General features: G+C 31.8%; 2 protein-coding genes and 2 pseudogenes across 6 annotated transcripts; 2 read left to right on the forward strand and 2 right to left on the reverse strand.

Annotated features, from left to right (window-relative positions):
- Positions 1-4,033: 4,033 nt before the first annotated feature.
- Positions 4,034-8,384, forward strand: LOC121204882 (uncharacterized; annotated as a pseudogene).
- A 2,658-nt stretch (positions 8,385-11,042) lies between these two features.
- On the reverse strand, positions 11,043-11,702 carry LOC121204588 (uncharacterized). The gene has a single exon (XM_041074677.1). It carries the CDS (start codon positions 11,700-11,702, stop codon positions 11,043-11,045), a length of 660 nt encoding a protein of 219 aa, XP_040930611.1.
- A 2,032-nt stretch (positions 11,703-13,734) lies between these two features.
- Positions 13,735-19,003, reverse strand: LOC121204883 (NADPH--cytochrome P450 reductase 2-like; annotated as a pseudogene).
- A 2,423-nt stretch (positions 19,004-21,426) lies between these two features.
- On the forward strand, positions 21,427-26,722 carry LOC107926318 (dihydrolipoyllysine-residue succinyltransferase component of 2-oxoglutarate dehydrogenase complex 2, mitochondrial). Of its 5 annotated transcripts, none has more exons than XM_041075611.1 (15): positions 21,427-21,504; positions 21,713-21,782; positions 21,875-21,952; positions 22,579-22,642; positions 22,734-22,761; positions 23,092-23,162; positions 23,728-23,802; positions 23,909-23,964; positions 24,042-24,086; positions 24,229-24,504; positions 24,606-24,700; positions 24,942-25,032; positions 25,146-25,256; positions 25,808-26,002; positions 26,169-26,722. In XM_041075611.1, the coding sequence occupies exons 2-15, from the start codon at positions 21,732-21,734 to the stop codon at positions 26,358-26,360; spliced, it is 1,428 nt and encodes a 475-aa protein (XP_040931545.1). In that variant the 5' UTR covers positions 21,427-21,504; positions 21,713-21,731; the 3' UTR covers positions 26,361-26,722. The 5 variants fall into 5 exon arrangements, with proteins under 5 accessions (XP_040931545.1, XP_040931547.1, XP_040931549.1 ...); XM_041075613.1 differs by having other exon boundaries at positions 21,875-21,940; XM_041075615.1 differs by having other exon boundaries at positions 21,475-21,618; positions 21,875-21,940.
- The last annotated feature ends 370 nt before the right edge of the window (positions 26,723-27,092 follow it).

A 27,092-nucleotide genomic window follows, 5' to 3' on the forward strand; every position in this document is an offset into this window, starting at 1 on the left:
ATATCAATTTAAAAAGTCATTATTTAAAGTTTAGCGTACAAATTCATTTATTTAAATTAAAGTATAGAATTTTTCTATCAAACATAGTGAGTTCTAGTTATAATAATTGTCTGTTTATTGTGGGTGCAACAGAGATCTGTTCTTGTTAAGAGTACGTGAGTTACCTATAAAAAATATTAGAGCTCATGTTGGATAATTAAAAATTTAATCTAATTATAAACACTAAGTTTCATAAAATTATTTAATTTATAATTTATAATAATTTATTTGGATAGTTGTAATTTATAAGAATTTTATTCATTTGATTGCAAAATAATGTGAATAGGCACACCCACTCTGAGAAGGTCAATGAGCTGTCGAACATCTGGCTCTGTGTCATTAAATTTTTATAATATAAGCAGCAGGAAACCCTGGATTTTCGACATGAGTAATGGTACAATAATTTATTGTCATGCTTTGTCACAAGAGAACTTAGTTACCATAATATATATAGTTTATTTACTTTATTATAAAGTTTTGATTTGTCATTTAATGCCTTTATTCTACTAAATATTTGAATGAGAATTGGACCATATAATTTTGCTTTAGTTAAACAAACATCCATTTTCCTAAAAAAAAATCATTACAAATTTTATTTATTTTTCTTTTTTTAAATACCATATTTAAAATTTAAATGGAATTGATACAACATATTTAAAATATATTAATTAAATTATAAATGTGTATATATTTTTTATAACAAACTAAAAATAATTATCAATTATAAAATAACAGTAATAGCAGTAGGGTTAGATAACAAAAAATGTCTATCTAACCGTATCTGATTAGCAACCATTGAAAGAGCTTCATGAAAGATTCAAGTATCAGTAGGAAAACCTTTCATCAGTCTAGCCAAAATATGAGGAGTACAATTCGCCTCCCTTAGTATTTGCTTGATATGCACTCTCCACTTACGGCTGCACAGTTCTTAAATTCACAACACCAAATCTTGAATGCCTTTTGATGCTACCTTGGATACCTTTGATAGTTAGAGCATAATCAGTTCAACAACAATATTTTCTCAATTAACATCCCACGCTAATTGGAGGCCATCATAAATTACCTAAAGTTCAACTTGCTCCACACTACATCTATCAATATTTCTTCCGATTCCCCACATTCATCTGCCATGCTCATCGTGTGCCACTACTGTCAAGCAAGCTAGTCCTGAAGTTGAATTACAAGTGTCATCAGCATTCAACTTAAAAGAATCAGGAGGCAGTAGAACCCACCTTTGATCGCTAAATACGAATACTTTTATGACTCAATGAGAAAGTTTTAGAAGTCGAGGACTATTTTCAAATTTAGGCAATAATTAGAGGTCAGATTATTGAATTAAGACATGTGTGTCTACAAGTAAAATAATTAAAGTTAAAAGAGAAATAAAAGACAAAAAAAATAGTAGGGTAGGAATGGGTACAAATTTAATTGAAGCCACATAATAATAAAATAAGGGGAAATGGTGGTTAAAGTGGTGGTTAAGTGAGGTATGACTTTCATGATGTTTACATCTCTCCTTACCATTCATTTATTAATCTATCAATTCAAAGTCCAACAATCTCATTCATTTTTTCTTTCTATTCTTCCCCACCAAACAAAATTAATTTATAATTAATATTGCGGATTGAGTTTAAGCTCGATTGTTATGTGTATTGTTATTAATATAGGAGGATGTAAGTTTGAGTACGTTGAAGTGCATTATCTTTTTATTTATGGGTTGGGGATGAACTATAGATAGTTCTAAATATTGTGTCAAAAATAACAGATATGATCAGAACCTATAACGAGATTATTAAAAAAAACTTACAATCAATACTAATTTATTAACAGGTAAACTATATCTAAAGTCATTAAATTATTAGTAACCTTATATTTTGGTAATTCAATTTCAATAAGTTACAAAATAGTCACTAAACTATTTGAAAGTTTTCATTTAAGTCATTGGGTTGTTAAAATTGTTATTGCACGGCCTTCTCCGTTCTCACTTCTAGCACCAATCGAAAGGGTAAACTTCCCAATACAATTTAGTGTTTTTTTATATATATATCTTTATAAAATAGCTTTGAATACCATGAATCTACGAATCAAAAGTCGAACAACTTTATTCTTTTATCTTCGACATCAACAGTCAGATCAGCTTGGACCTGGGTTATGTTCTTTTACTCGCCAATAGGTAATGTTCCACCATACTAGTCATTAAATCGTCACTCGAAGCTCACTGACCAAACTTTAAAAAAAATAACAATTTAGTGACTTAAGTAAAAATAGAAAAACCAAATTATGATTTAATCCTCAATTAATCAATCAATTAATTAATTAATTTTTTTGTCTTTTGAAGTTTAAAACATATTTTGAGTAAGATTTACTTTAAGAAATTAAAAACATGATTCAAGTTGAAGTTTTGTTGATGTACAAATTTGTAGTTATTTTTGGTGACATTCAATTCAAGATAAAGATGTTCAAATTATTATTATTTATTAAATATAATGAATAAGTGAAAATAATAAAGATATATTAATTACCATCTTTTATGATTCTCATCTGACATTTAATTAACCAATAAATGAAGGTAATATTAAATATTTGGGATTTTTAGCTAAATAAATCAATATTCCAATAATAATTAATAATAATTAAAATATTCTATTACTTATAGATCCTCAATTTTTAAATAATAAAATAATGTGTTTTAATGCACTCGAACTCATATCTTTTTATTTAAATAATAATATAAATAGTAACTGAACTAAGAATCAATCTGCAAATCTTATAATTATTAAACTATTATTTTAATTTCCTTAGAAAAAACTATTATTTGTATAATATTTTAAACTTTTACAAAATATTATAAATTTTCAAAATTTTTAAATATAAAACTACTTTTAAACTTTCCTTCAAGCAAAATTTTATAATAATTAAATTATTATTTTAAACCTTTTATAATTTATATTATCCGATATAATTAATTAATTTATAATTTTTATAAATTATCATTAGCTATTTTATTCTAATAAACGGGGAAGAAAATTTAAAAAGAATCATTTTAAATAACACTTTAATTAAATTTTGCAACTACCAAAGCGTACTTTTTAATTTTTGTTGAGCTTTTATTACCTGTTTCTACTCCTTTTTATGATATCATACAATTAACCATTAAAGTTTAAACACGTCAGTCAAAGTGCCTATGACATTGGCGTGGAGAGCTTTGATTGGTTTCTGAGCAATGAAATGTTTGGCTATAAAACCACCAGATAGAACCTCCTGCTTTCTGAAGTCTGAACCAAACACCGTATCACGTAAATAAAAATTTTGTATATACATACTGAATTTTTAGGTCAAATTCTGATTTGGTCATTCTATTATACTTAAATTTGAGATATAGTCATCTTGTTTTAATTTAACACAATTTAATCTCTACTTTTATAATATAATTAATTAGTTCTAATAGTTAATGTAACTTGAATTTTTTTTTAAAAAAGAGCACCATTCGAATAAAAAAATTCGATGGCAACAAGGACAAAGCTAGAAATACTATTAACGTTAATTGAAATTATCCCTTATGTTCCAAAATATCGATACTACACGGGAGTGTGAGTTTACATTGGACTAGAATAACTTTAGATAAAATCCATACATAGTGAGATTTAAGTAAAAATAAATCTGAACAAAGCCTACATATGATTCACACAATGTAAAATTTAAACTTGAACACTCAAAGTTTAACTTAAGTAAAATTTCTTTATTTCTGAATATTGTTGTAAAATATTTTAACAGAAAAGGATCAAGACCTTGGCTAACCCCTATCTTCGGTTCGATAAGTTTGAAGAGATATTTTTTCTTTAAAAAATCATATCAATTTTTTAGCCAGAACTATTAAATAGACTATGAAATTTTGCTAAATTAAAATTTATCATACTAGAGGGACCAACCTTCAAATTTGACCTTTTTTATTAAATTTTATGTGCACAATTCCAGTTTATTTCAGAAAAAAAAAAGGTAAAAGAGAAAGGAAAAGAAAGAAAGACGAAAGAGGGAATGGAGGAATAATAGAATCCTTTGCACGTCTCTTCTCTTCTCTTCTCTGTCTGTCTTTCTTTCTATTTTTGGCTTAGCCATGTCTCTGCTTTCTCTATAATTTCCTTAGCAAAGAAGAGAAAGCAAAGAAATCAAAGTAAACAAATGAAAACCCACCAAAAAATTCAAATCTCTTGTTAGTGGTTTTTTTTTTGTGTGTGTGTATGTGTGTGCGCGTTCAAAAAAAGCGAATTATTTTTGGGATTGAAGCTGTTGAACGGTGAAGAAGATGATGGTTGCAAATAGTTTTGATTTGTGGAAAAAAGATGCCTTCTTTTCTGCAGCAGAAGAGGTTCAAGAATCTGCTGATATGTATGTTTTTTTTTTAAATTTTAAATTTCATGCCTTTTTTTTTAAATTTACTGGGGTTTGGTTGGTGACATGGGTTTTATTTGTGCTTCTTAAATGTTTGTTTAATTTCATATAATTGACTGTTCAATTATTTAGTTTTTTTTGGGGGGGGTTTTAAAGGTTCCTTTTTTGTTGTTGGGTTTCTACTAAATGTGCTATATTTCCTAGTTTTCATGCTGATATGTATGTTCATGCTTATGTGTGTATATATATATATATCTGTTGAACCAGGGAAAACATATAATTAAAGGTTCCATTTTTTGGTGGAAGGTTATATGCTTGTGATTTGAAAACTTCAATGGAAATTTTGTAATGCTTAATGTTATGAATCAGCCACTTAATAAGGTTTTTGTATATATAAACAAGCTTAAGCTTCAAACATATATTTTTTAGAATAATTATTTCATGAAGCCTTTGAAGTAATTTAATGGCTTCTGTTGGTTTTTTTTCCAGAATGGAATCAGCATATAGAATGTGGATCAAAGAGAGGAAAGAAGGGCTAAGAACTGGTGATTCTGTTGAACTGTGTAGAGAACTGCAAACTGCTTTAGGCACAGCTAAATGGCAGGTTTGTCTTTTCTTTCTTTTGATTTAAGACATCTATGTCACTCGGATATCGATTTTTGTTGGATGCGGTGCATGTTTGACTAGTAATATCTCCATATCGATGCCTTTTATCTATTTCTAAGAAGCTTACTCGTGTTAGTGTTGGCTTCATAAATTGTATGCTTAATTCAGTTGGAGGAGTTTGAGAGAGCAATAAGGTTGAGTCATGGACATCGTAGCGATGAGATTACTGCAACTAGGCACAAACAATTTATTTCTGCAATCGAGAGTCAAATTCCCATGTAGAAGCAGCACTAAAAGAAGCATTTATCAAGGAAGGGAAGCAACCACTTCAGTGGGTTAATTTGGATGAAGAAGAATGTGATGATTTAGCAATCTTCCTTTCGGGGACTTCTCCAAGCTTGTTGCAACCGTCTACAAAGAACACTCTTTTGGAGAATTGCCAGAAGAGAAAAGACACAGATTCTAACAATGCTGCTTGTAATGGAGATACATCTGAAGTGCAGATGACGAAAGTTTTTAAAGATTCCGGTAAAGATGCCGAGTGTATTATTGATGTAGAAGATGGTGAAAGTTCCGGAAGGTCAAATGAGGTTAGTAGTGGACTAGAGAGAACAACTGGTGCAAGAAAAACATGGTGTTCACCAAATCTTGGCACATTGAAAATTGTAATCGCCGATAAATATGATGATAGGACCAAAACCAGGTCTGGCATCGAGTCCACACCTAAAGAAAAGGATCGAAGCCTTTCTTCCGTAAGCAAAGGTGTGGAGATCTTCCTCAGGCCAAAGGTGCTTTTAATTTATTCTATCAGGTACGAATCACAGAAGGAGCATCATTTACTTATTTCCTTTTTCTTGATTTTATGCTATGCTAAGTACTCGGGAGTATACTAATTGTAATATGTCACAGCACTTTGGCTGGATCAGTGGGTTATTGAGACATCTCCAAAGTCCGGTGCACTTGCAATTTAGTTGCTCATTGCAACTTACACTTGCTTTACTGATTGCTATTTTTCTATTTGGTAAGTTATTTTTTTCTATTTCAAGCAGTCGAGGACTTTTTATGCTTGAAAGAGTGTCATTGAATATGCTTATAATAGATTGTTTATCATTAGTCACTCTGGGTTTCTTGTGATAGATGCTGTCATTGGCTTAAAAATGCAAAAGTTCGATTAAAAATCCGACAGCATGCTTGTTTCTAGTCCTTTCGATCGGGCTCTGCTACATATAAGAAATTTGCAGTTGATGATTTCGGTGTTTATCAATTACAAGCTAAGAACTCGAAGCACTTCCCTCAAGATGCCAATAATTATCCTTTCATGCTTTTAAGACACCCGCTAACTCTGAAGTGTTCTAGTTAACAATGACCAAATTAGTGTTGTTTATATATGCTTTTTCTTGAAGCCAACGTGAATTTTGTGATGTTTCGGTCCATTATAGTATCAGTATGGTCAAGCTGCAAGGATATATATATAATCTGGCATTTTAATCCATACCCTGATTTACTTTTAGCAATAATTGGTTCTGTTTTGGACCATGTTTAGGATTAAGAGTCATCGACGTGCCCTTGAACTTTCACAAATTATTATAGTAAATTTCATAGGGACTGTAAATTTGTGAATTATCCTAATGAGGTAACATTTATTCATGATTTTGTACCACTGAAGGAATATTTCTTATGTTCTTTTTTTATCTTTAAACAATGCACTGCAGTGCCTTTTGTGCTTTATTCGAGTTGAGAGCAAGTGGCTGTCATGTGCTGTTGATCAAGAGAGGTAAGTCTATTTCCCCGGAATACAGTAACTCGATTTTTTATTATACTTGGTCTGGAAACTCGTATTTCATTATATGCTGTGTAGTTGAAGATACTGGACTGAAGTCAGTTCTCTTTTGAGGTGGAGCTAATATGCTATAATTTAGAACAACTTTGATCTTTTAATAAATGGGTGCATGGTACCAGTTGTTGCCTGAAGAAATTTAACCTGCCAACTTAGACATAAACTTGAAAACTCAACCCAATCAACCTAAACCCGAACCCAACTCTATACTTTCAACCATCAAAGTTAACAAACAAAACCATTCCAACTTGAACCCAAATCCGAAACTGACCTGAACCAGAAACGACACAATCTTGAAATAATTTAGACCTGAAATAATCTGAACAAGTAACCCAACGCGACCTGAATGTGTAGTGACTAGAATCCAAAATGACTCAAAAACTCATGACGATTAGGCCTAAATGACTCAAAGCCGGAACAGTGTGAACCCCAAAATGACTGGAAAATTTTAGATTTCGAATTTATTGGACCCAAAACGAACTCAACTTGCCCAATTGACAAGACTAGAAGAAATGCATCAAACACACAGGCACAAAAAAAAAAAAATTCTGGCTTCCCTTGTCGGCAGGATTAATTAAATAGTAACCACAGTGCAATATTGGCTGCTATTATTTGGTTTCAGCTTTCTCGGTTGTCTATATTTATTGCACTTAATGAGGTAGCATTCATTATAGGTTAAAATATGCTTCAAATCCTTCTACTTTTTGTACATTTAGAATTTAGTCTCTCTGCTTTTATTTCTAGGAATTTAGACCCTCTACTTATTGGATTTAGAAATTTAGGTCCAATTGGTGACATTGTTATAATTATATTGTTAATATTGAACTTACATTTTTAAATCTATTATGTAGAAGGACTTGGTACATATTTTCACCACCATTATATCCGCATCCATGATAAATGCAACTAGACCACAATTTAAATCCTTGCTTTTTAGTCATTCTACTTGAGGTTAGGGAACTTGTTTTGTACGACGGGAGGAGGGAGTAGTGAATATTGGTGATTTTGGAGTGGTGTGGATTCTAGTTTCACATGACATCTCCCAAAAGTTTAGAGTCTTGATTAGTTCTTAAATCGTTTTCCCCCTTCAGGTGTTGTATCTATTCCCCCAGGGTTCGGATTCCCTTTGGAGGCATACATTGCGAGCTTTAACCTCTTTCCCTGTCATTTTCAAGATCTGGGTGAAACTTCATCTCGAGCTAAGCTTGAACAAGAAAGGTTGGTTGCCATCTTCATTGCTACACTGTAAATGCATTGATAGTCTTTTATATATAAATATATGGTTGAAGGATTATTTGGTAGCATAGAGAGGGTCTGAAAACAGTCAAGAAAACAGTCAATTCTCATGTGAGCTAAGCTTTCATGTGCTTTAAATAATAAATATTTACATTAAGTAAGAAGCGGTGTCAATTGTAGCATTATGAACTTACACTACCTTTGTAAAGCAAAAAAGGATGCTTTGCCCTCACATTTACTCCAAATTAATAATTGAAAGGCTTGTTTCTGTCCTTCATTGTTGCTTCAAATTTAGTGAAATTTGTTGTCATGTTATGTGCTATCAATTCATTCACCTTTTCTTGTTTGGAAATTTTTAATGTCTACTGGTTGGTGCATTTTTTCCTTTACTTTGAAGCTTCAACTTTCTTTACTTTCAATGTCTAAAAGGTATTTCAATTCATTTCTTGCAACAATGTTCCGGGATTTTGGGGGTTTTTTTAGATTTTACAAGTGAGTTGAGAATGTATCAAGTGTTAGATTTATTTATATATTTAATATTTTTTGCTATGCCGCATAAGATATTTGTCACACTCTTAACCTGTTTGTGAAGTCTTAAAACTCCACATGCTGTAGCGAATAATTATCCAGAAGAACTAAATCTAAATAAAAATTTATGTGTATTATTACACATAATTAAAATTCACAAATCACACTACATATTAAATAAAATTAAAATTAAAATTCATATTTGTTGTTCCCCTACTTAAACTTGAACACTAGTAGCACAAGGAACGGCTCAGTGAGTACTCGCGGATGGTCCTCTGCCTTGTACCTCAGTGGTGGCCATCCGGCTGTCATTCATGACCATCCATCCGTGCACTTCATATCAACCACTTTTATTCTCCTAAGGGAGATCACTGAAAGACAGCTAAGACATAACAATCTTATATTACTTTAGTAAAGAGAATGTTAAAGCAAGACCACACAGTATGACACTTGACAACAACTAACATGCCTATCTAGTCGGCCACATGAGTAACTTACCATTCGTATTGTTGGTGACCAAATAAGGGAACCTCGTCTATATATACCTTTACACACGAGATATCAAGGATCTTCTTCAGGCATTCTACATGTTAACTTAGCATTTACCAACCTTCTCCTGTCCTTGGACCTCCTCCTCCTCCTCTCTTTTTCCCTTAACCTTCTACTCTGATTCTCCGCCTATCAAATGTGAACTAGTCTCGCAGTCTTCATCGTCATATCCTCCTTATTTCTTTATTTTTATTCCCTGTATCAACAATCTTATAATATCTATACTTGATGTACTTTTATGCTTATCAAATTAATTCAAATATTTTTTGCCTTCAATAAAAAATAAAGCATGCTGTAATACGTAAATGTCACCTTTTGGTTGAGAATGCAAAGTAATAATACTTGTTTTTTATGAGAAAATAATAAATTATTAACTACCAAATTCCAAATAAATATAAAAGCAAAAATCCAAAAGTGACGATATTATTTCCCTTTAAATATTACAAAATCAATATTCTTTGATGAGCTATAACACTATATATTAATGTTAGGGCCGGGAGTCTCGTGATTATCATTACTTTTGTCCCCACATGACATTCTCCACTATTTCATTGAAGTAAAAATTAAAATAAAAATAAAAAAAGTAATATTTAAAAATAAATTATATATTATCAATTGAGCCTTAGTTCAATTGGGACGAGTATTGTTATCAATATAATAGGCATGAATTTAGTGTGCTGAAGCGTATTAGTAATTTTAGGTATTATGTCAAAAAAATCTGATATAGTCAGAATTTACAATAAAATTGTTTAAATATATATATTGATTATATCTTTTAATATAAATGATGGTGATATTTTTAAAAATTTTAAAAAGAAAAGAATTATTTATTTATTACACAATACATATAAAATTAAATATAAATATACTCCAGTAATTATTTTGTATAAATAAATATTTTTTAAATATTAATTACGATAATTTTTAAAAATATTAAATTAATATATTCATAGCATTCTTTCTCCTAATAATAGAAAGTACGAAAGGCATTATCACTACAAAAATCGTTTGATGTAATGGGTGAATATATTATTCAATAAATAAAATTAGTAAAATAAAGTAAATGAAGGTTGATGAAGGTTGAGGTCTCGGTTGGGTTTGTGTTTTATTATTTAAAATCGCGATGTGTCGGGTTTTTTAATGCATATGTCATATGTAGGTTTGCCTAATTCTTCATTCGTTATGTTAAGTGCATAGTCAGAGTTTGGCAAAGTTTCGACCTTCTTAAAATAAAAAAATTTTATTTAAACTCTTTAGTAAAGATAAAAATACACTTTATCCCCTAAAAACGATAAACATTTGATTTAATTCTTTAAAATTATAAAGATATAGGCTATTCAAATGGTAAAATTATATTTTTATTATCGTAAAAATTATAATTTAATTTTGGCCATTAAAATTTTTTTATGACTTTGCCTTTACGTCATGTGTTGAATTAATTGGATTCTATATTGAATTGATAGAATATGTATTTGTATTTGAATTTATATTTGTACTAATGAAACTTTATAAAAATAAATATAATATACTATAATGACAATAATTAAATAAGATATTATTTATAAAAAAATAAAGTATTTATATTTTTTAAAAATTTCATATGTATAAATACATATTTATTCTTTAAAGATGCCCACCAACCATAGACTTAAAAAATATAATGATAATGATAATTATTATTAGTATTTTGATATTGGAATTACCAAAATGCCCTACCATTCATAAAATTAGCAGGGTAAAAATGTAAATAAGAATTGCATGAACCATAATTAATCTCCTAATCTCAGTATTATCAGCATGAGACAAGTAAAACGACGACGTTACGGCAACGCTAGTATAATCCTGCAACTCAACGCTTTTAACAAACACCAAGAAGAAGAACCCTTGTCGGCGCTCCGGTAATCACCCATCTTTTTGCCGTCATTGGGAAACATAATTGCCGGATTCGACGGAACTGCCGACTTTTTATATCTTTAAGCTCCATTTCCGGCGGAAACTTAACACTCCCAAACATGAAAACGTACCACCTTGGCTTAACCACCTTTTTAGGCGAAAAAACTTCGGGTTTAGAGTTCCTCTCCGCCATATCATACCGATGAAGCTTCGGCTTTTGATAATCCAAAGAACGACTATTCCTAAGAAGAACAGCTCTGTTTTGGGTACGTAACTCGGAAAGTGACTCGGATCGTTTGCGTAAAAGTACATGGCTTTGAGTTTGACTCGGAAAGTATTGTTGTTGTTGTTGTTGTTGTTTCAAAGGAACGAGCTTGCCGCCAAAGATTAAGTCGTCGGCCGGGCACATATCGGAACCCTTTTTGTCGCTGAAGAACTCGAAAAATTCTGGGTCGTACTCTGATGATGATTTCTGAGTTCGGGTATGCTTTAAATTATGCAAATGATCATTTGTAGGACTGCTTTTGGTATGTAAATATTCTAAAGGAAGATCACAAAGAGAAAGTGCTTCTTCATCTTCTTCATGAAGAACTTGCATACTAGTAGTAATTTCTTCTTCTCCCATTGTTTTTGATTGCTTAAGAGGAAAAAAAAATAAAAGGCAAAAGCTTTAGAGAGAATGAATTGTCGGCTAAGGAGAGTATTATATATATGAAAAAAATAAAAGGCAAAAGCTTTAGAGAGAATGAATTGGTCGGCTAAGGAGAGTATTATATATATGAAAAAAAATTATGATTTTTGTTTTTAGTTTAATTGATTCACGTAAGTTGAAGAGAAGGAAAAGTAAGAGAGAGGGGGAAAAGTTGTTTATTTTTAGATGGCTTTTATTGAAGTTGAAATTTAAGGGGTTATTGTCCATATATAGCTTCCAGATGATAATGCAAGAGTATATATATATATGACAAAACAAATGAAGAGGAAAACAAGGATAAACATCTAGAAACTGATTAAAAAAACATATAAAAGGATAATAGGAAGCCTAGTAATAGAAGAACTTCATGTTGTTTTTGTAGTTTATTATAGTTTTTGTTTTGGTTATTTAATTTTAAAATTTATAAAATTATTTGAAATTTTTATTAAATTAATTGATATTTATAATGAAGACTTCACGTAACAATTTGAGTGGACTAATATACATTAACAAGTAGAATAACATACATTAAGTTCAAGATGATCTGATGGTCAGTACCAGAAATTAAAAGAACAAAGTTACTTAGATTTTGATTCTTAGATTCATGACATTAAAAAAAATACTAAACTATAAAAAAAAGGGTAACTACAAAATAGTCATTTTTTTACCTCATATTACATTTTAATTATTTATATTTAAAATGTTACGTTTTAGTCACTTACGTTACCGTTTTATTACGAAATAGTCACTCTACCGTTAAACTTTATTACCTCCTAAGGTAGCCCTACGTGACTATCCAAATGAGTTTTAAATGTTAACATGAATGTCCAACTGCTAAGAAGAAAATAAGTTTTTGATTAAATAAATTTAATTTAGATTACCATATAGAACATCCAAATTGGCATTTAAAACCCATTTGGACTGTCACGTAGGACTACTATTAAGGAGGTAATGGAGCTTAATGGTAAAGTGACAACTTCGTAACAAAACGATAACGTACCTAAAACGTAACATTTCAAATATAAGCGACTAAAATGTAATCTAAAACAAATATAAATATCCATTTTTATAATTTACCCTAAAAATTTGAAAAGAAAACATTGGTTTAACACAAACTGTATAAATAAAGAATACAAAAATTTTAACCATTAACTGGCTTAAAATGAAGATTTTGAATAATTCCATTTGAGGGTAGTTTGCTAACGTCGTCTCTTGTTATGCCCATGGGCAATAAACCGTGGATGGTACGACCTTTGTGTATGTGGGGGTGGGGGGGATTGATTCTCGAGCTTTCACTTCGTCATCAAGAAAGTTGACATGACGTATAACCTTTGCTTGGCTTTTAAGAGTAGGCTTGCATGAGCGGTTGATATTTTAGCACGTTTGCTAAACTTTGCTCCATCTTTTTTTCTTATTTCGCCCTCAAATGGATTTGACTTGTGGAATTATACTTTGTATCATGCGTGGAGGCATTAGTTACGTACTTTAATTTAATAATTCTAGATTTGTATTCCTCAATTTTAAATATCATTTGATTTAAGAATAAATTTATAATCATAAGTACATATGTCTATCAATTTCCGGTCAATGAACTCTGTAAATTTATCAATAAGATTTGAAAAACAATTATTTAACAAAGTGTTACAATGACAAAATTAGATCCAATACTCAACTTTTCTAGAAAATACTCTTTTTGTTCATACATCTTACATTACGCTAACGAAAGAACTACACTATACATTGCATCTCTTTTCTTCTTTTTTTAAAAAAAAAAAAAATTTCACATTAATCATGGGTTGATTAGGTCCGCTAACATAAAAATCATGTTGGTCGAATCATTTTCAGAAGCAGCAAATAAATGCAATATGTGAAATGTAAAATACAATTTCCGCACAATGAAAAATCTCTTAAAAAGATTCCAAACTTGAAATACCATCAGAAGAATAAAAAAGTTACAACGTAAGAATAACAGCAACATTTGGTTGTAATTTTGAACCTTCCTTGGCCGGTTCATACAATGTAAAAACTAAAAAACTAAACCAATGAAATGAGAATCCATTGCTATACCCCTAATACTCTTAATTATATTGTCATACATAAATTACATGAATCAAAAATTAAAAAATCCTTCATATTGCGATGCAAGAGTTAAAAAGAATCATTAATTTCCACCCCTTTTTAAAGGTGATGTTTTCTCTTCAAAGCTTATTTGGTATTTCTTTCTGCATTATATATAATATATAAAGCCATTTCTTTTCTTTCTGCATTTTCATGGTGTAGTCAGTTACCATACATCACGCAGATACCTGCCGGTCGTATGCAGATTTTCACCATGCTCTCAGCCTTTGAGCTGTCTAGACATCCCTGAAATCAGGGAAACAACAGATATGAAACAGAAATGGAATAGTAGTGAATAGAAGAAAGATGGTGGGGACACTCAGGCCACATGTTAATGAGACTTTTGGGAGCGCCATCAAATGATAATCAAATCTCAACGATAAAGGAAAAACTTTCTAGCATTGGAATATAAAATTCCAAAAGTTGCAGTGACCTATTTTTGGTCAAATTGCCTTCTAAACTGGCGGCTGGTAATTATTGATATCAGCAATTATATAGTCTAGAATACATGTGAAAGGAACATACCTGCTCTTGCAAATAGTGAGTAGGGTTCGATGCACGTCTTTAGCCATGCCTTGGCATCACCACACACATATAGGTAACCTCCTTCAGAATCATGTTCCAGATGTCCAAGGCCTGGAAAGAAGGCAGAAATGTGCTTAGAACTTGAAATTAAGGGTACTACAAAGAACTGAAATGCACAAATCATCAAAACAAAGGTAGGCAAAATATACACCTTCTCCATCATTTTATGTTGCACATATTCCTTGGTAGGTCCTCGCGTGAAAAAGCAACCACAGTTCAGAAAGTGCACCACTGTTGACAAAGTTGTTGAGCTCATCTTCGTAAATGTAATCCTGGACAAAAAATGTGTACCAATTTAAACTTGTGTTCAATTACAAATGTATCCCTAAACCCACCACTTATTGTAGGACTTGAAAGTGCATGACTTACCATTTTCCGGTTCCTGCAGCCAAAGAACAATACAGATGGACCCAGATCAGCTCCAGCTTCTTTTAGGGCAAGTCTTTCCTGAAAGGGAAAATATAAATAATTAGTTTTATAATATTCACTCACCATCATGAACATTGAGAAGGTAATAGAACTTACCTGAAGGAATCCCCTGAAAGGAGCCAATCCAGTACCAGGGCCAATCATAATAATTGGCACTTTAGTGTTTGAAGGAAGTTTGAAGTTTGATTGCCTGACAAAATAGGTGCCAGCTGCAATCATGGCAATTGTCCAATGGTGTGGAATTCTGAAAAGGAGGCAAATGGGGATAAAGATTATATAAACACTATTATTCAATGAAAAGAAATGTAAATACAACAGGGAGGTGTAATAAGAAGAGAGGAGAAAATGGATGCTAAGAAGAGAGGAGAAAATGGATGCTAATGAGTTAGCACATTGCAAACAGGAATCATGTATCTCCTCAAAAATGCCATTTAAGTCAACTGCAAAGGCTGGCTTCTCCTATGTAAAAGAGAAAAGGAAACATGAACTTAATACCTTCATCCAAGTGAACAAACTCCTTTGTGAATACGACTGTTGGTGTTTTCTCATAAACCAATGCACAAGTTACATGAATCCTAGATGGTGCCATCCTGTAAAACACGATTGTAGATGGTAATATGTCCATGTACATTTGAAAATATTAGAGCTAGAACAAAAACATGAAATTAAAGATGATAGAAGTCTCCTAAAGAGAGAATTACATGCCACTGACATAATTGCCTACTACATATTTTTCAACCTTTTGGAAGGTTTCTTCTTGCTAAAAGAAATGCTGAACTAGATGGCTGTGGAGTCATTTCTACAAGAGGGTAAACTATTAACACTCAACTGGCCAGGAAATGAGGAATCAGGACTCCAAAATGGTGTTTTTCCTCTTGCAAAACTACTTGCCAAAGAGAGAGAAGATAAGAAAAGAGGATTACCTTGGTGAGGATGAGATAGAATAGTATCTAGGCTGCAACCGTGGGGCAATGGCTGCAAAAAAGACGCCAAGTGGAGGCTTGGCAGAAGGAAATTCAGCCATGACCTCAAGGAGGCTTCTCTGACTTGCACCCATCCATTGTGCATATTCATCCTGGATAAATACCAGGAGCATTAGTTTACAAATAAGCCACAAATGGGGAAACCAAACTATACTATAAGTTCACTCTCAGAACCTTTCCAGCTGGCGATGCAAGGTGTCTTAGTCGATCAGCTTCAGTGGGATCAGAGGCATGAGCAGCCAGAGCAAGTAAGCAGACTGGAAGATGCATGCATTAAGAATTAGCTTCTTTATTCAAGAAAAAAGATAGAAGAGTCCATGACATCTTGAGAACAGCAAAATAAACAAACCTTTTTGGTGAGCTCAAAAGATCAGCATATTTTGCCAGTGCTGTCCTTAGAGTGCAAGGTGGGAAAGGAGGAGGCAATGAACTTCCACCAAGCGAAGTGCCATCCTCTTTATCAGTATGAACAGAGAAATAGGTGTCTGGGGATAGCCCCAACAATCTCAATGCTTCCTCTACAACTTCGTCTAGATTCTCGCAGTAAACACCAACATGATCACCTGTTTCATATCTGAAAAGGAAGACAATTATGAGCTGGTGAAGTTCTCTATTATGTAGCATCTAGTTTTAAGATGATGATAAGAGAGGAAGGAGGTCATCATAATTGGAAAAAGAGAAAAAAAAAAAAAAAAAACTTAGCAATACAGAACAAAATATTTAGGAAAGTAGTAACTTACGAAAGTCCAGTGCCAGCAATATCAAATTCAAGATGGGTGCAAGAACGATCAGATGCAGGAGTATGAAGCTCCTTCCTCACAGCCACATTAGACCTTCAAGTTAGAAACAAAAAACCAAGTTAGATTTCATCATAGAAGAATACTAAAAAAATGGCCACCAGGATATCTGAAAAAACTATTCCTGTATACCTGCATGGATGTTGAGCATCATAAACAGTGTGGCCATTTGCATTGTTCCAGTTCTTATCCTTGACAGGTGCATTTGCAGGATCATAAAATACAACACGGTATTCCAAAACAGCAGCAGTGTATGGGGTAGAAACAGTTGTTGCATCATCGTCATCACGCAGAAGCTGATCTAACTCGGGCCACACTGATTCACGCCTAGAAGAGCAACATGGTTCAATAAAGGGTAAATGTAAAAGAATGAAAAAGCCTTTTATTCGAACAGAGGTGATGTTCTTTTTACCATGCAGTAAAGTCATCTTCAATGCATTGATCATCATCTCCAAGACCCACAGGAACTAGGCGTTTTGCTCCTGCAAATATAGCAAGGCCAATTTTAGCACATAGGTTCCCATGTAGTGAAAAATTGATGACATTATGTGTATATTTCTGTTTGAACATTTGAATACATAAATAGAAACATTTGGATACATGTCAAGACTCACTTCATCTCACTGAAATTAGAATGCACATCTATTCAGAATTATCAAGTTAAAAGATGAACATTATAGTTCTGGATTGCAATGTATATTTAGTGATTTAAGTAATAGTATAGCCAAAAACTTCTGCATTCACCTTTCAATAGAAGTTTTCCTCGTGAAACAGTCAAGTGACTAGAGGTGAGTGATAATATAGCTTTTATACTGGAATGATGTGGATATTAAGATGCATCATCATAATTCATAAAACGGAAAATTAGTTAGCCAAGATTAACAGCATTTTTAGCATCCAAGTAGCCATTACAGAAATTAAAATTCCATGAATCGAAGTGTCAGTTTATAAGCAAGGGGGAGATAAAAGAAAAATTAATAGCATACCCTGCTCAGTAAGGATTTCATCAACAACCTTTGCAACCTTGTTAAAATGTTCATACTGTCTGTTACCAAGGCCAAAAACTCCATATTTCATGTTTTGAAGCCATTCTCCCCGCTCTTTTCCCTAAATATCCAACCAGTCATTAAATAATACAATAACAGCTAATTAAACAAAATCACTCTAGATACAACTGCAATATCATAATTTAGCTGAAAAAAAAATCTAACTCGTTATGTCCCTGACTAATTACAATTAATATTTACCTCAGTGAACCATTTATAGAACCTAGCTGCATTATCAGTTGGCTCACCATCTCCATATCTACAAGTTTACCAAATTAAGCGAATCAGCAAAACATATACGAACAGTATATAACACAGTTACACACAAAACACACGAATACAAAAGATAAACATATAATCATCAGAAAGAAAACGATTCAAAACAACTCACGTGGCCAAGAAGAAAAAGGCCAAACTTTCTTTCTTCATCTTCTCCTCGTATTCATCATCATCGGCCGCATAATCATCCTATTTAGAGTGCAAAAAAATAAAATTCAAAAGTCAAAATCACCAATTCGAATACAAAATTCAAACAACAAAAGAAAAAGGAGCTCAACATTAAACTGACCAAATCTACAACTTTAAACGTCGCCTTATCATAGCGTGCTTTTGCCTCCTCAACTAGAGCCTAAGGAAAAATAAAAAAGAAATGAACAGATAAAACTAATAAGAAAAACATAAAGAAAAAGCAAATCAAGGAAACACTTATATATAAATGTAACGGAACCTTCGCGAAGCCTTCGGCGGTGCCGGTTTGAGTACCGAAGAAGATAGTGACTTTTTTCTTTCCATCGTCAACTTCATCTCCACGATCTTTAACAATCAAAGGCTTAGGAGGAGTGATTTGCTTAGGTTTCTGAGAAAAGGATCTACGCCATACCAAAACGACGACGCAGCCAACGAGCACCGCGATGGAGGTAGTTAAAATCATAACGAACTCCTTGTTCTCTAGAAGCATGGTAGCCATCTCGGCAGCCGAGTCGGCGGAGGCGTTAGAAGGGTCCATTTTCGCTTTGATTATCGCCGACATCAGATCGAGCGGCGAAACTTTCATTGAACCAGAAGATGAAGATGAAGGTTCCATTTGTTACAGAAAATTAAAGAACCGTAAATGCAAAAGACAAATGGAGGAGAAATTAGAGGCGGAGGAGATCTCTGATCGGCTTTAATGAAATAAATAAATAAATAAATAAAATTTGGCGTCGTTGAGAGTTTGGTGGTAGTTGAGAGTTGTGAGACTAATAGAGAAGGTGGGTTAAAAAGGGAGGCAAAGCAAGGCGGCAGACCCAGATGACAAATGGAGGAATTTATTTTTTGTTTAAAATATTAAGTACTTGTATATATTTTAATTATTATAAATTTTTAATATGCTTTATTATGTATTTTCTTAGATTTCTTTGATCCCTTTTTTTATATATAAAATTATGCATATTACTCCGTATTTTTATAATTTGTGAATTTAATTTTTATATTTTAATTTAATTAATATTAATTTTGTATTTTTGAATTATAAAATTTTAAATTTATTTAAATTAATAAATTTAAAAAGCATAAAAATCTAAGAAATATAAGACTAAATCTACAATTTAATAGTAAAATTTAATTTTTATTATATCTTATATATATTAATTGTTTTTATCATAAATAATTTTTTATTATATTATATATATTAATTGTTTTTTACCATAAAAATTATCGAATTTATAAATGAAGGAAGCCAACGCCTACCAACCCATACTAGTCACCCACCTAACACCAAAATTAACTCTGGTTAGATACTTCTTTTGCCAGATAACTACGGTTAGATTTAATGATTGAAGCGGCGCCGTTTCGCTTGAATAATTCGACAAATTCATTTATATTTGCATATATATGTATCAAATTTGTATACGGAAATATTGATACGTACGTAATTGTGACTTTGTGACACACGTGACGGATTAAGTTATGTAAAAGCTTACGATAAGCAAGCATCGCGGTGGAAAATAATTTAACGGAGTTAGAATTATAAAATTTTTGAAAGATAATTTTAATATATTTTAAATTATAATTTTATTAGTTTGAAGGAATTAAATATATTTTTTTATGTTTGAAGTTAAAAATAAAATTTTATCATTGATTATTTTATAATTTTTTTAAAATAATTAAATTATTTATTTATTTTTAAGGGATCAAGGTTTCTACTAAAAGCGATATCTCTAATTAAACGAAGTTTTAAAAACATAAATAGTATGCATTAATTCTTGGGTCGACGAGAAAAATGCATTTGAGCATATAATAGATTATCACATTTTATTAGATATATATTTTTTAATTATTCAATGTATATATCAGAACAAGCCCAGTAATTAATCCTTTGTATTTTATAAGCCCATTAAAGAGTAGATATTGATCACGAATTTTAAAACTGCTCTATACTTTCGCTATACTCAAAGCGAAAGTCTAACTCTCAACAACTCGTTAAATATATTGATATAAATATATTTTTTGGGATTGGATATTAATTTTTAAATTTCAAAGAATAAAGCTAAAAATATGCCAACTTTCATTTTTTATACTATTTAGTTTTGCACTACATCTCAGGAATTACAGGGTTAGCCTCTTTCTCTCCAGAAAAAGAAGTTGAAAATTTTAGTTAGAGCTCTCCAATTTCTAAATTTCTCTTTGAGTCTTTTTAAATTTTTTAAAAATTGTAGTTAGGGTTTTTCAAAATTTTGTCCATTTTCATTTAAGTCTTTAAATTTTTTAAATGTTTTAATTAAACTTATCAGAAAATATAATCATTCTCATTAAATCCTTTAATTTTTTTGAAAATTTCAATTAACCCCAACAATCTTACCATCAAGATCCACCACTGATTACATGTCAATTCTCTAATATTACATGTGGAGTCTAGACACTCCACGAATAATATACCAAATATTTTTATATTCCATTTATAAATTGATGAAAAACCTTAATGTTACATTTGGATGGAAAATTTTAATTTTATTGAAGAAATTTGAAATTATGGTATATTAAAAGTAATTTTAAGCTATTGGAAATTAATAAAATTGAAAATAATTACAAAAAAATGTAAACAGAAAAATACATGTATAGAAAAATATTTAACAGGAGTATCATTATATTTGTAAAACATCTAAATATTATTAATGAAAATTATTTGGTACACTGCCAATATATTAAATACTCAGCTTATTATTGATGGTATAAAATATAAAATATATTAAATTTAAATAAAATGATATTTTGCTGTTTAAATTTTTTATTTTATAGTGAAGACATATAAATTAAATGAAATTGGAAAAATATCTTTTGAATTTATTTATAAATTTTAAAATTCTCGATTTTCTTTATTTTGAGACAAATAAATTTATTTTTTATTTAAAATTTTAAATTTTTTAAGAGATTTTAAAATGTTATCATTTATATGGGCTTAGTAACTCTGGGCTGTTCTTTCTTAACCAAAGATTTGTGGGAAACAGAAGCCCAAGCTTCATATTTGTTACCCAAAACAAGCCCAAAGTGTAAAGCTATTTCAAAACGCCGCCGTTAGACTTTTCCTTCCCATTTTCGGTCAAGAGGGAAGAAAAAGAATCTTCGCTTTTTCATGCATCAACCAATAAGATAATTCCACGTAAACAAACTCAACTGAGCTGGCCACGTTAACGCGCATCTTCGCGGTTTCTCTCAACATCAAAAGTCAAAACCCTATTTATTATTATTATTCTTATTATTATACTGTATTCGACGATTCAAATTAAGCTTAAAATATCAGGTCTTACATCTCTCTATTTTTTTTTTGTTAATCCATGTCTCGTTATTATTATTATTGTTATTATTATTATTATTTTAATTATTGATTTAAATATCGATTATAAGAAGAAATCTGGTAAATATTTTGATTTTTGAAAAAAAAATTAAGGTATTTGATTTTGAATTTAAAAGTATTGGTTTGTATTTTTGATTTTTGATTTTGAAAATAGAAGGGATTGAATATCGGTGATGTTGGGCGCTTTAAGGAGAAAAGTTGCGATTGGAGGCTCGTCAGCCTCGGTTAGAACTTTTAATCTAAGTTTTTTTGAATAGTACTTCGTTCAAGTAAAGCCCTTGGATTTTTTAAAAATTTTTTTTTCAATTTTTTTCAGGTGTCAGGGAAAGCGATTCGGCCAATTATTTCAGCATCTAGAGTTTCTGTCAATGTTGGAGAAGAGGTAAATAGTCGAGTAATTCATGCTTATAGTTTATTTTTATTTGAATTTTGATCGATCTTATTTTTCTTTTATTTGTAATTGATGTCGAAGATGCTTGATTTGTTTAGGCTTTGTCTCAGTAAATGCTGATATAAAGTAAGAAGATAGTAAAGAATGCAAGATTAACATTTTTATTTTTTGTTTCTTTTTCTTTTAATATATAAAGAACAATTAGTGAAATTGTAATTGCAATTCAAACTTAGTCCTGTCATTTTGAAAGTAAAAACCTTGCATTTTGTCATTAATTTATTAGTTACTTTACGCTTGCTATTTTCACTTTTTGGAAGCAATGAGTCAAAAATTAAGTAGTTAAAGCCATGTTACCTGGATTTTTCATTTTCTCGAAAGTATGTGTTGGACACCTATGCTTGACGTATATTATATGGTCCTTCAAATATATGAAACCACTCTTAAAAAATGGAGCATACTTGTATCAAACACATGACCCTATCAGACACTCATCCCGTTTCGAATAATTCAGAGTACAATCAATAATCAAATAGAAGCTGTTGTGTTTTTTTAATCATTTTGGATTTTTATTCGTCATTCATCCAGTAGTAAATATTCTCGGAAGATTTGAATTTCATGTGTTTGAACAGATTCTATTACTTCAGCCTAGAGGAATTGCCCATGTCCGTAACTTTTCTCATCTCATTCTCCCAGGTAAATCTTTTGGGTGGTTTTGTTCTGATGTTGGCAAAATTTTGTTAGTTGCCTCTGTTATTGAATGAAAACTATTTCATGTTTATTACAGGTTGTTCTGTTGGTTTAGCAAAGACAAGGTTAGTTTGTTCTGAACTTTCTAATGCACTTGTGGTAGGAATTCCACTAGCACTCATTTATCATTAGTTCAGACTGTGAGGGTTTGTGTTGACTGCTGTATTAATCTCAGGATGTTTGTATGTCCAATTACCGTATGTATATATATTAATAGAAGGTCCATTTCGATGCAAAGTAGTCCATCTCATTGTTGTTTATCACGAAACTAGGTTAATTAGGGCAATTAGAAAAGGAAATTTTATGCTCATATACTTACTTAAATTTTAAAGTTCTTTCAATCAATTTGCTGCTTCTCAGCACTTCTTTCCCCTGACAGCTTTTCTTATGTGCAGGGATGTCTTTTCTAGCATTCAGTCAGAGACTATCATGCAAAAGTCATGCAGGGCTTTCTCTTCTGGAGACGGTATGATATTGATCAATTTCCTTAATGATATTTATTTTGCCGAGGCTTTTTATCATTTTTCTGTTATTGTTTTATTTTAAACCATTATTAATACATGGGTGTGTTCTTTTGGTTAAGAATTTGTTTCCCATGCCCTAGAAGTGTTAATTTGATCACCACATAACCTGGAATATACCTTTAACATCTAAATATTATCAAACCTGTTTTTTGGTTTGCAGTTGGGCAGCCCAAGGTGTCTGGTCAAGAGTTACTAGATCAGAAGCAATATGTGAAAATAAGAAATTAGTTTTAGTTCAGAAATTCTTATAAAATTTCTCTCTGGAAAAATGTGAAGACATAGCATGAAAATTTTGGCTGTAATTTAGTTGTATAATGATTTGGAGTAGAAATTCTATGGTACAAGATTTGCACCTTTGCCTTTTTTGGCATTTTTATTCATTTCTCACTTGCAAAAGTACATATTGATGAGGAGTGGGTGTCTGCTTGAAAATGACTGTGCATTCCTTTTAGTTCTTTATTATCTTAAAAATAAAAAAATTTTGGCTTCCCGAATCAACTTGTGCAGGGGATCTGGTCGATGCTGTTGTCCCTTTTATGGGAGAATCAATTAGTGATGGCACTTTGGCAACATTCTTGAAAAGTATGTTTTCTACTAATCTGATTTCCATCCATCACTCTGGCACACTTGTTTTCATTGTTGTAAGTGTTTGATTTTGGGTACATGTGAATTGAATTTTCGGGAGCAGAACCTGGTGATTCAGTAGCAGCTGATGAACCAATTGCTCAAATAGAAACAGATAAGGTACTATTCTTCACCTTTTCTTGTATCGAAGAGATATGTGTTTATTCCACTAATACTGCAGTGTTTATTTTCATCAGGTAACAATTGATGTTGTCAGTCCCCAAGCTGGTGTGATACAAGAGGTAATTTTTCAACAATTTTGGATCTATGGATCACACTTGCATGCATGCATGCACGTATCTAGCTTGTTGGTCATTCCTAGATTCTTTCCATTCCTGGGAGCTAGGGGAGTGATCTGTGTCGTGAATTGTAATGTTTTTCCAGTATGTAGCAAAGGAAGGAGATACTGTGGAAGCAGGTGCCAAGATTGCTGTCATTTCTAAGTCTGGTGTAGGAGTAGCACCTGCTGCTCCTGCTGAAAAGAAATCAGAAAAAGCTGCTTCCAAGCCATCTCCTCCAGCTGAATCTGTGAAGGAGGATAAGCCAAAAGCTAAAGTTGAAGCTTCTCCTGCTGCGGAGAAGCCTAAACCCCCTTCTTCTCCACCTCCCAAGCGAACTGCTACTGAACCTGTACTTCCACCGAAGGAAAGGGAAAGAAGAGTAAGTCTTTTCATTCTGTTTACATCCAAATTATAACTTTGGTGAAAAATTATGTTATCATCATAGAAAAGAATCCTGAATGTATTGCTTCATGATTACAGGTTCCAATGACAAGGCTTAGGAAACGGGTTGCTACACGATTGAAAGATTCCCAGAATACTTTTGCAATGTTAACAACGTTCAATGAAGTTGATATGTGAGTTCATTTTTGCCACATACATTAGTTCTTTGTATCAGGTGTTAGTCACCCTGACTGCCTGTGCTACCCGACTTTCTGAACCATTTCTATTTGTCCATACTTAACATTTTGTTTCCCTTTTTCAAAACTAATTTCTGTGAAATTGTTGAGAGCACTCTATAAAGGCTATGGTGTGTTCATGATAAATCTGACTCCATGAATTTGTTTACTTTTCTTATTGGTTTGCTTTGTGTTGCAGGACTAACTTGATGAAGCTCCGATCTGATTACAAGGATGCTTTTGTTGAGAAACATGGTGTCAAGTTGGGATTTATGTCAGGATTTGTTAATGTATACAATGATTTATTCTTGAAATGCTCACATATGCATTCCTGGCCTGCCTTCACCATAGCCTTGGTCTCTCGTTTTTTCCTAGCCTTTACCTCTTATGTTTTTTGTTTCAGGCTGCTGTTAGTGCACTTCAACATCAGCCTATTGTAAATGCTGTAATTGACGGGGATGATATTATTTATAGAGATTATGTGGATATCAGCATTGCTGTTGGTACTCCAAAGGTTATCTTTCTGCTTCATTGTCTTGCTTTAACATTCTTTTTATTTTCCAAATTGCAATTTAGCCATTCAAATAACTTGCTGAACCTGGGATAGTCAGTGTGTCTCTCAACATTTTATCTTGGCTAATTTTGTAGAAATTTATAAAGCTCTGGGGTTTATGCATGCAAAAATTATAGAAATTAAAAAGTGAAAGCATTTATGGAAGTTGGAAAGAGTAATCAATAGGTTCAAAAGTGACCTTTGACAACTAAAGAGCACTATAGATTTGTTCAAGGGATGTTTTAGATTGCTCAGATTTTTCACTTTTCTTGAAGCATTCACGTCACTTGTGTCAAATCTATATCACGACATAAGAATTGGAATATGAACCACCTAGGACTCTCCAAGTAACGCTGTTTTTTTTTACTTGTTTTCGTTATTAATTAAGATGCTTTATTTATTCCATGCCAAGTAAGAAAATGTGATTTCTCGAAGATTAGACGTGTCTTTTCTCATTTTGTTTTGCTTTTTGTTGATGTTAAGCTTTTTGGTCCTTTTATCTTTCCTTCTAGGGGCTTGTCGTTCCGGTAGTCCGTGATGCTGACAAGATGAATTTTGCTGAGATAGAGAAAACAATCAACAACCTTGCTAAGAAAGCAAATGATGGGACCATTTCAATTGATGAAATGGCTGGAGGCTCATTTACGATATCCAATGGTGGTGTCTATGGCAGTCTTTTGAGTACCCCCATCATCAACCCTCCTCAGGTTCGTGGTTGCAAACTATAAACTGTATGAACGTAGACATACTTGTAGATGTATGAACGAGGGTTCAATACATGTGACTTAATCCGTATTGGTGGAGGTGTTTGGTCACTTTCAAGTTTCTCGTTTTCAATTTTTGCTTGTGGACTAAACTATTCTTTTTCTGCAGTCGGCGATCTTGGGTATGCACTCAATCGTGTCCCGACCAATGGTTGTTGGAGGTAATGTAGTGCCAAGACCAATGATGTACATTGCACTCACTTATGACCATAGGCTGATTGATGGAAGAGAAGCAGTCTTCTTTTTACGACGTATCAAGGATGTTGTCGAAGACCCTCGGAGGCTGCTACTTGATGTCTAAAAGGCCTAAATCGCAACTACCGTGATAATTTTCATGCTTTTTTTTCCGGCACACTTAGCATTGGATGTATATCTCCTATCTAAATGAACATGAATAAATGTCTGAAGTTTTGTAGGGTTTCATTTGTTGATTCACCCGTAAACGAGTTCCAAAATCGCGGCTGGCCATCGTTGAACTGTTCTCGAGTTTGCTGATGTGGCAACTATGGTGTTCTTTCTATTTTGCACTAAGTTGTTTGAAGTTCTGGTATAGAAAGGGTGGGCATAGTACCACTGCTAGTTTAATGTATTACCCATAAATCAAACATTTGTGACACTTTTAAATGTGAAAAAAAAAAATCAGACATGGACAGTTTGAATTTATTATTGGATTAATGTTGTTTAGTTTATGCGTATGAGAAGTTGGCAAGCTTTCTAAAATTAAGTTTTCAGTCAACTTTAATTATACAAATTATTACAATTTTTGTAATGTTTTGTGTAATTGTCCAATTACATAAAATATTATTCAATTACATGAATTATTATAACATTTATTACAATTTGTTTAAAATACGTTAATAGTACCCAACCATGAAATTTTCTTAAATTACAAAATAATTATCTAATTATTTAATTTTTTTCTGTTTTGATTGGCTTAAATAAAAATAAAGTAACAAGGAAAAGATAAAATTGAATGGTTGAATGATAATTTTATAATTTTTTTATAGTTGAATGATCAGAAAAAAAAAATTAC

This window comes from Gossypium hirsutum, chromosome A08, assembly GCF_007990345.1.
Source record: "Gossypium hirsutum isolate 1008001.06 chromosome A08, Gossypium_hirsutum_v2.1, whole genome shotgun sequence".
Classification (NCBI taxonomy): Eukaryota; Viridiplantae; Streptophyta; class Magnoliopsida; order Malvales; family Malvaceae; genus Gossypium; species Gossypium hirsutum.

Bases quoted from the DNA above. Each gene is read 5' to 3' on its own strand.
- LOC107926318 (XM_041075611.1), top strand. From the start codon at position 21,732: ATGTTGGGCGCTTTAAGGAGAAAAGTTGCGATTGGAGGCTCGTCAGCC. The intron at 21,783-21,874 runs GTTAGAACTTTT...AATTTTTTTCAG, and splicing joins TTGGAGGCTCGTCAGCCTCG to GTGTCAGGGAAAGCGATTCG. The intron at 24,087-24,228 runs GTAATTTTTCAA...ATGTTTTTCCAG, and splicing joins AAGCTGGTGTGATACAAGAG to TATGTAGCAAAGGAAGGAGA.
- LOC121204588 (XM_041074677.1), bottom strand. From the start codon at position 11,702: ATGGGAGAAGAAGAAATTACTACTAGTATGCAAGTTCTTCATGAAGAA.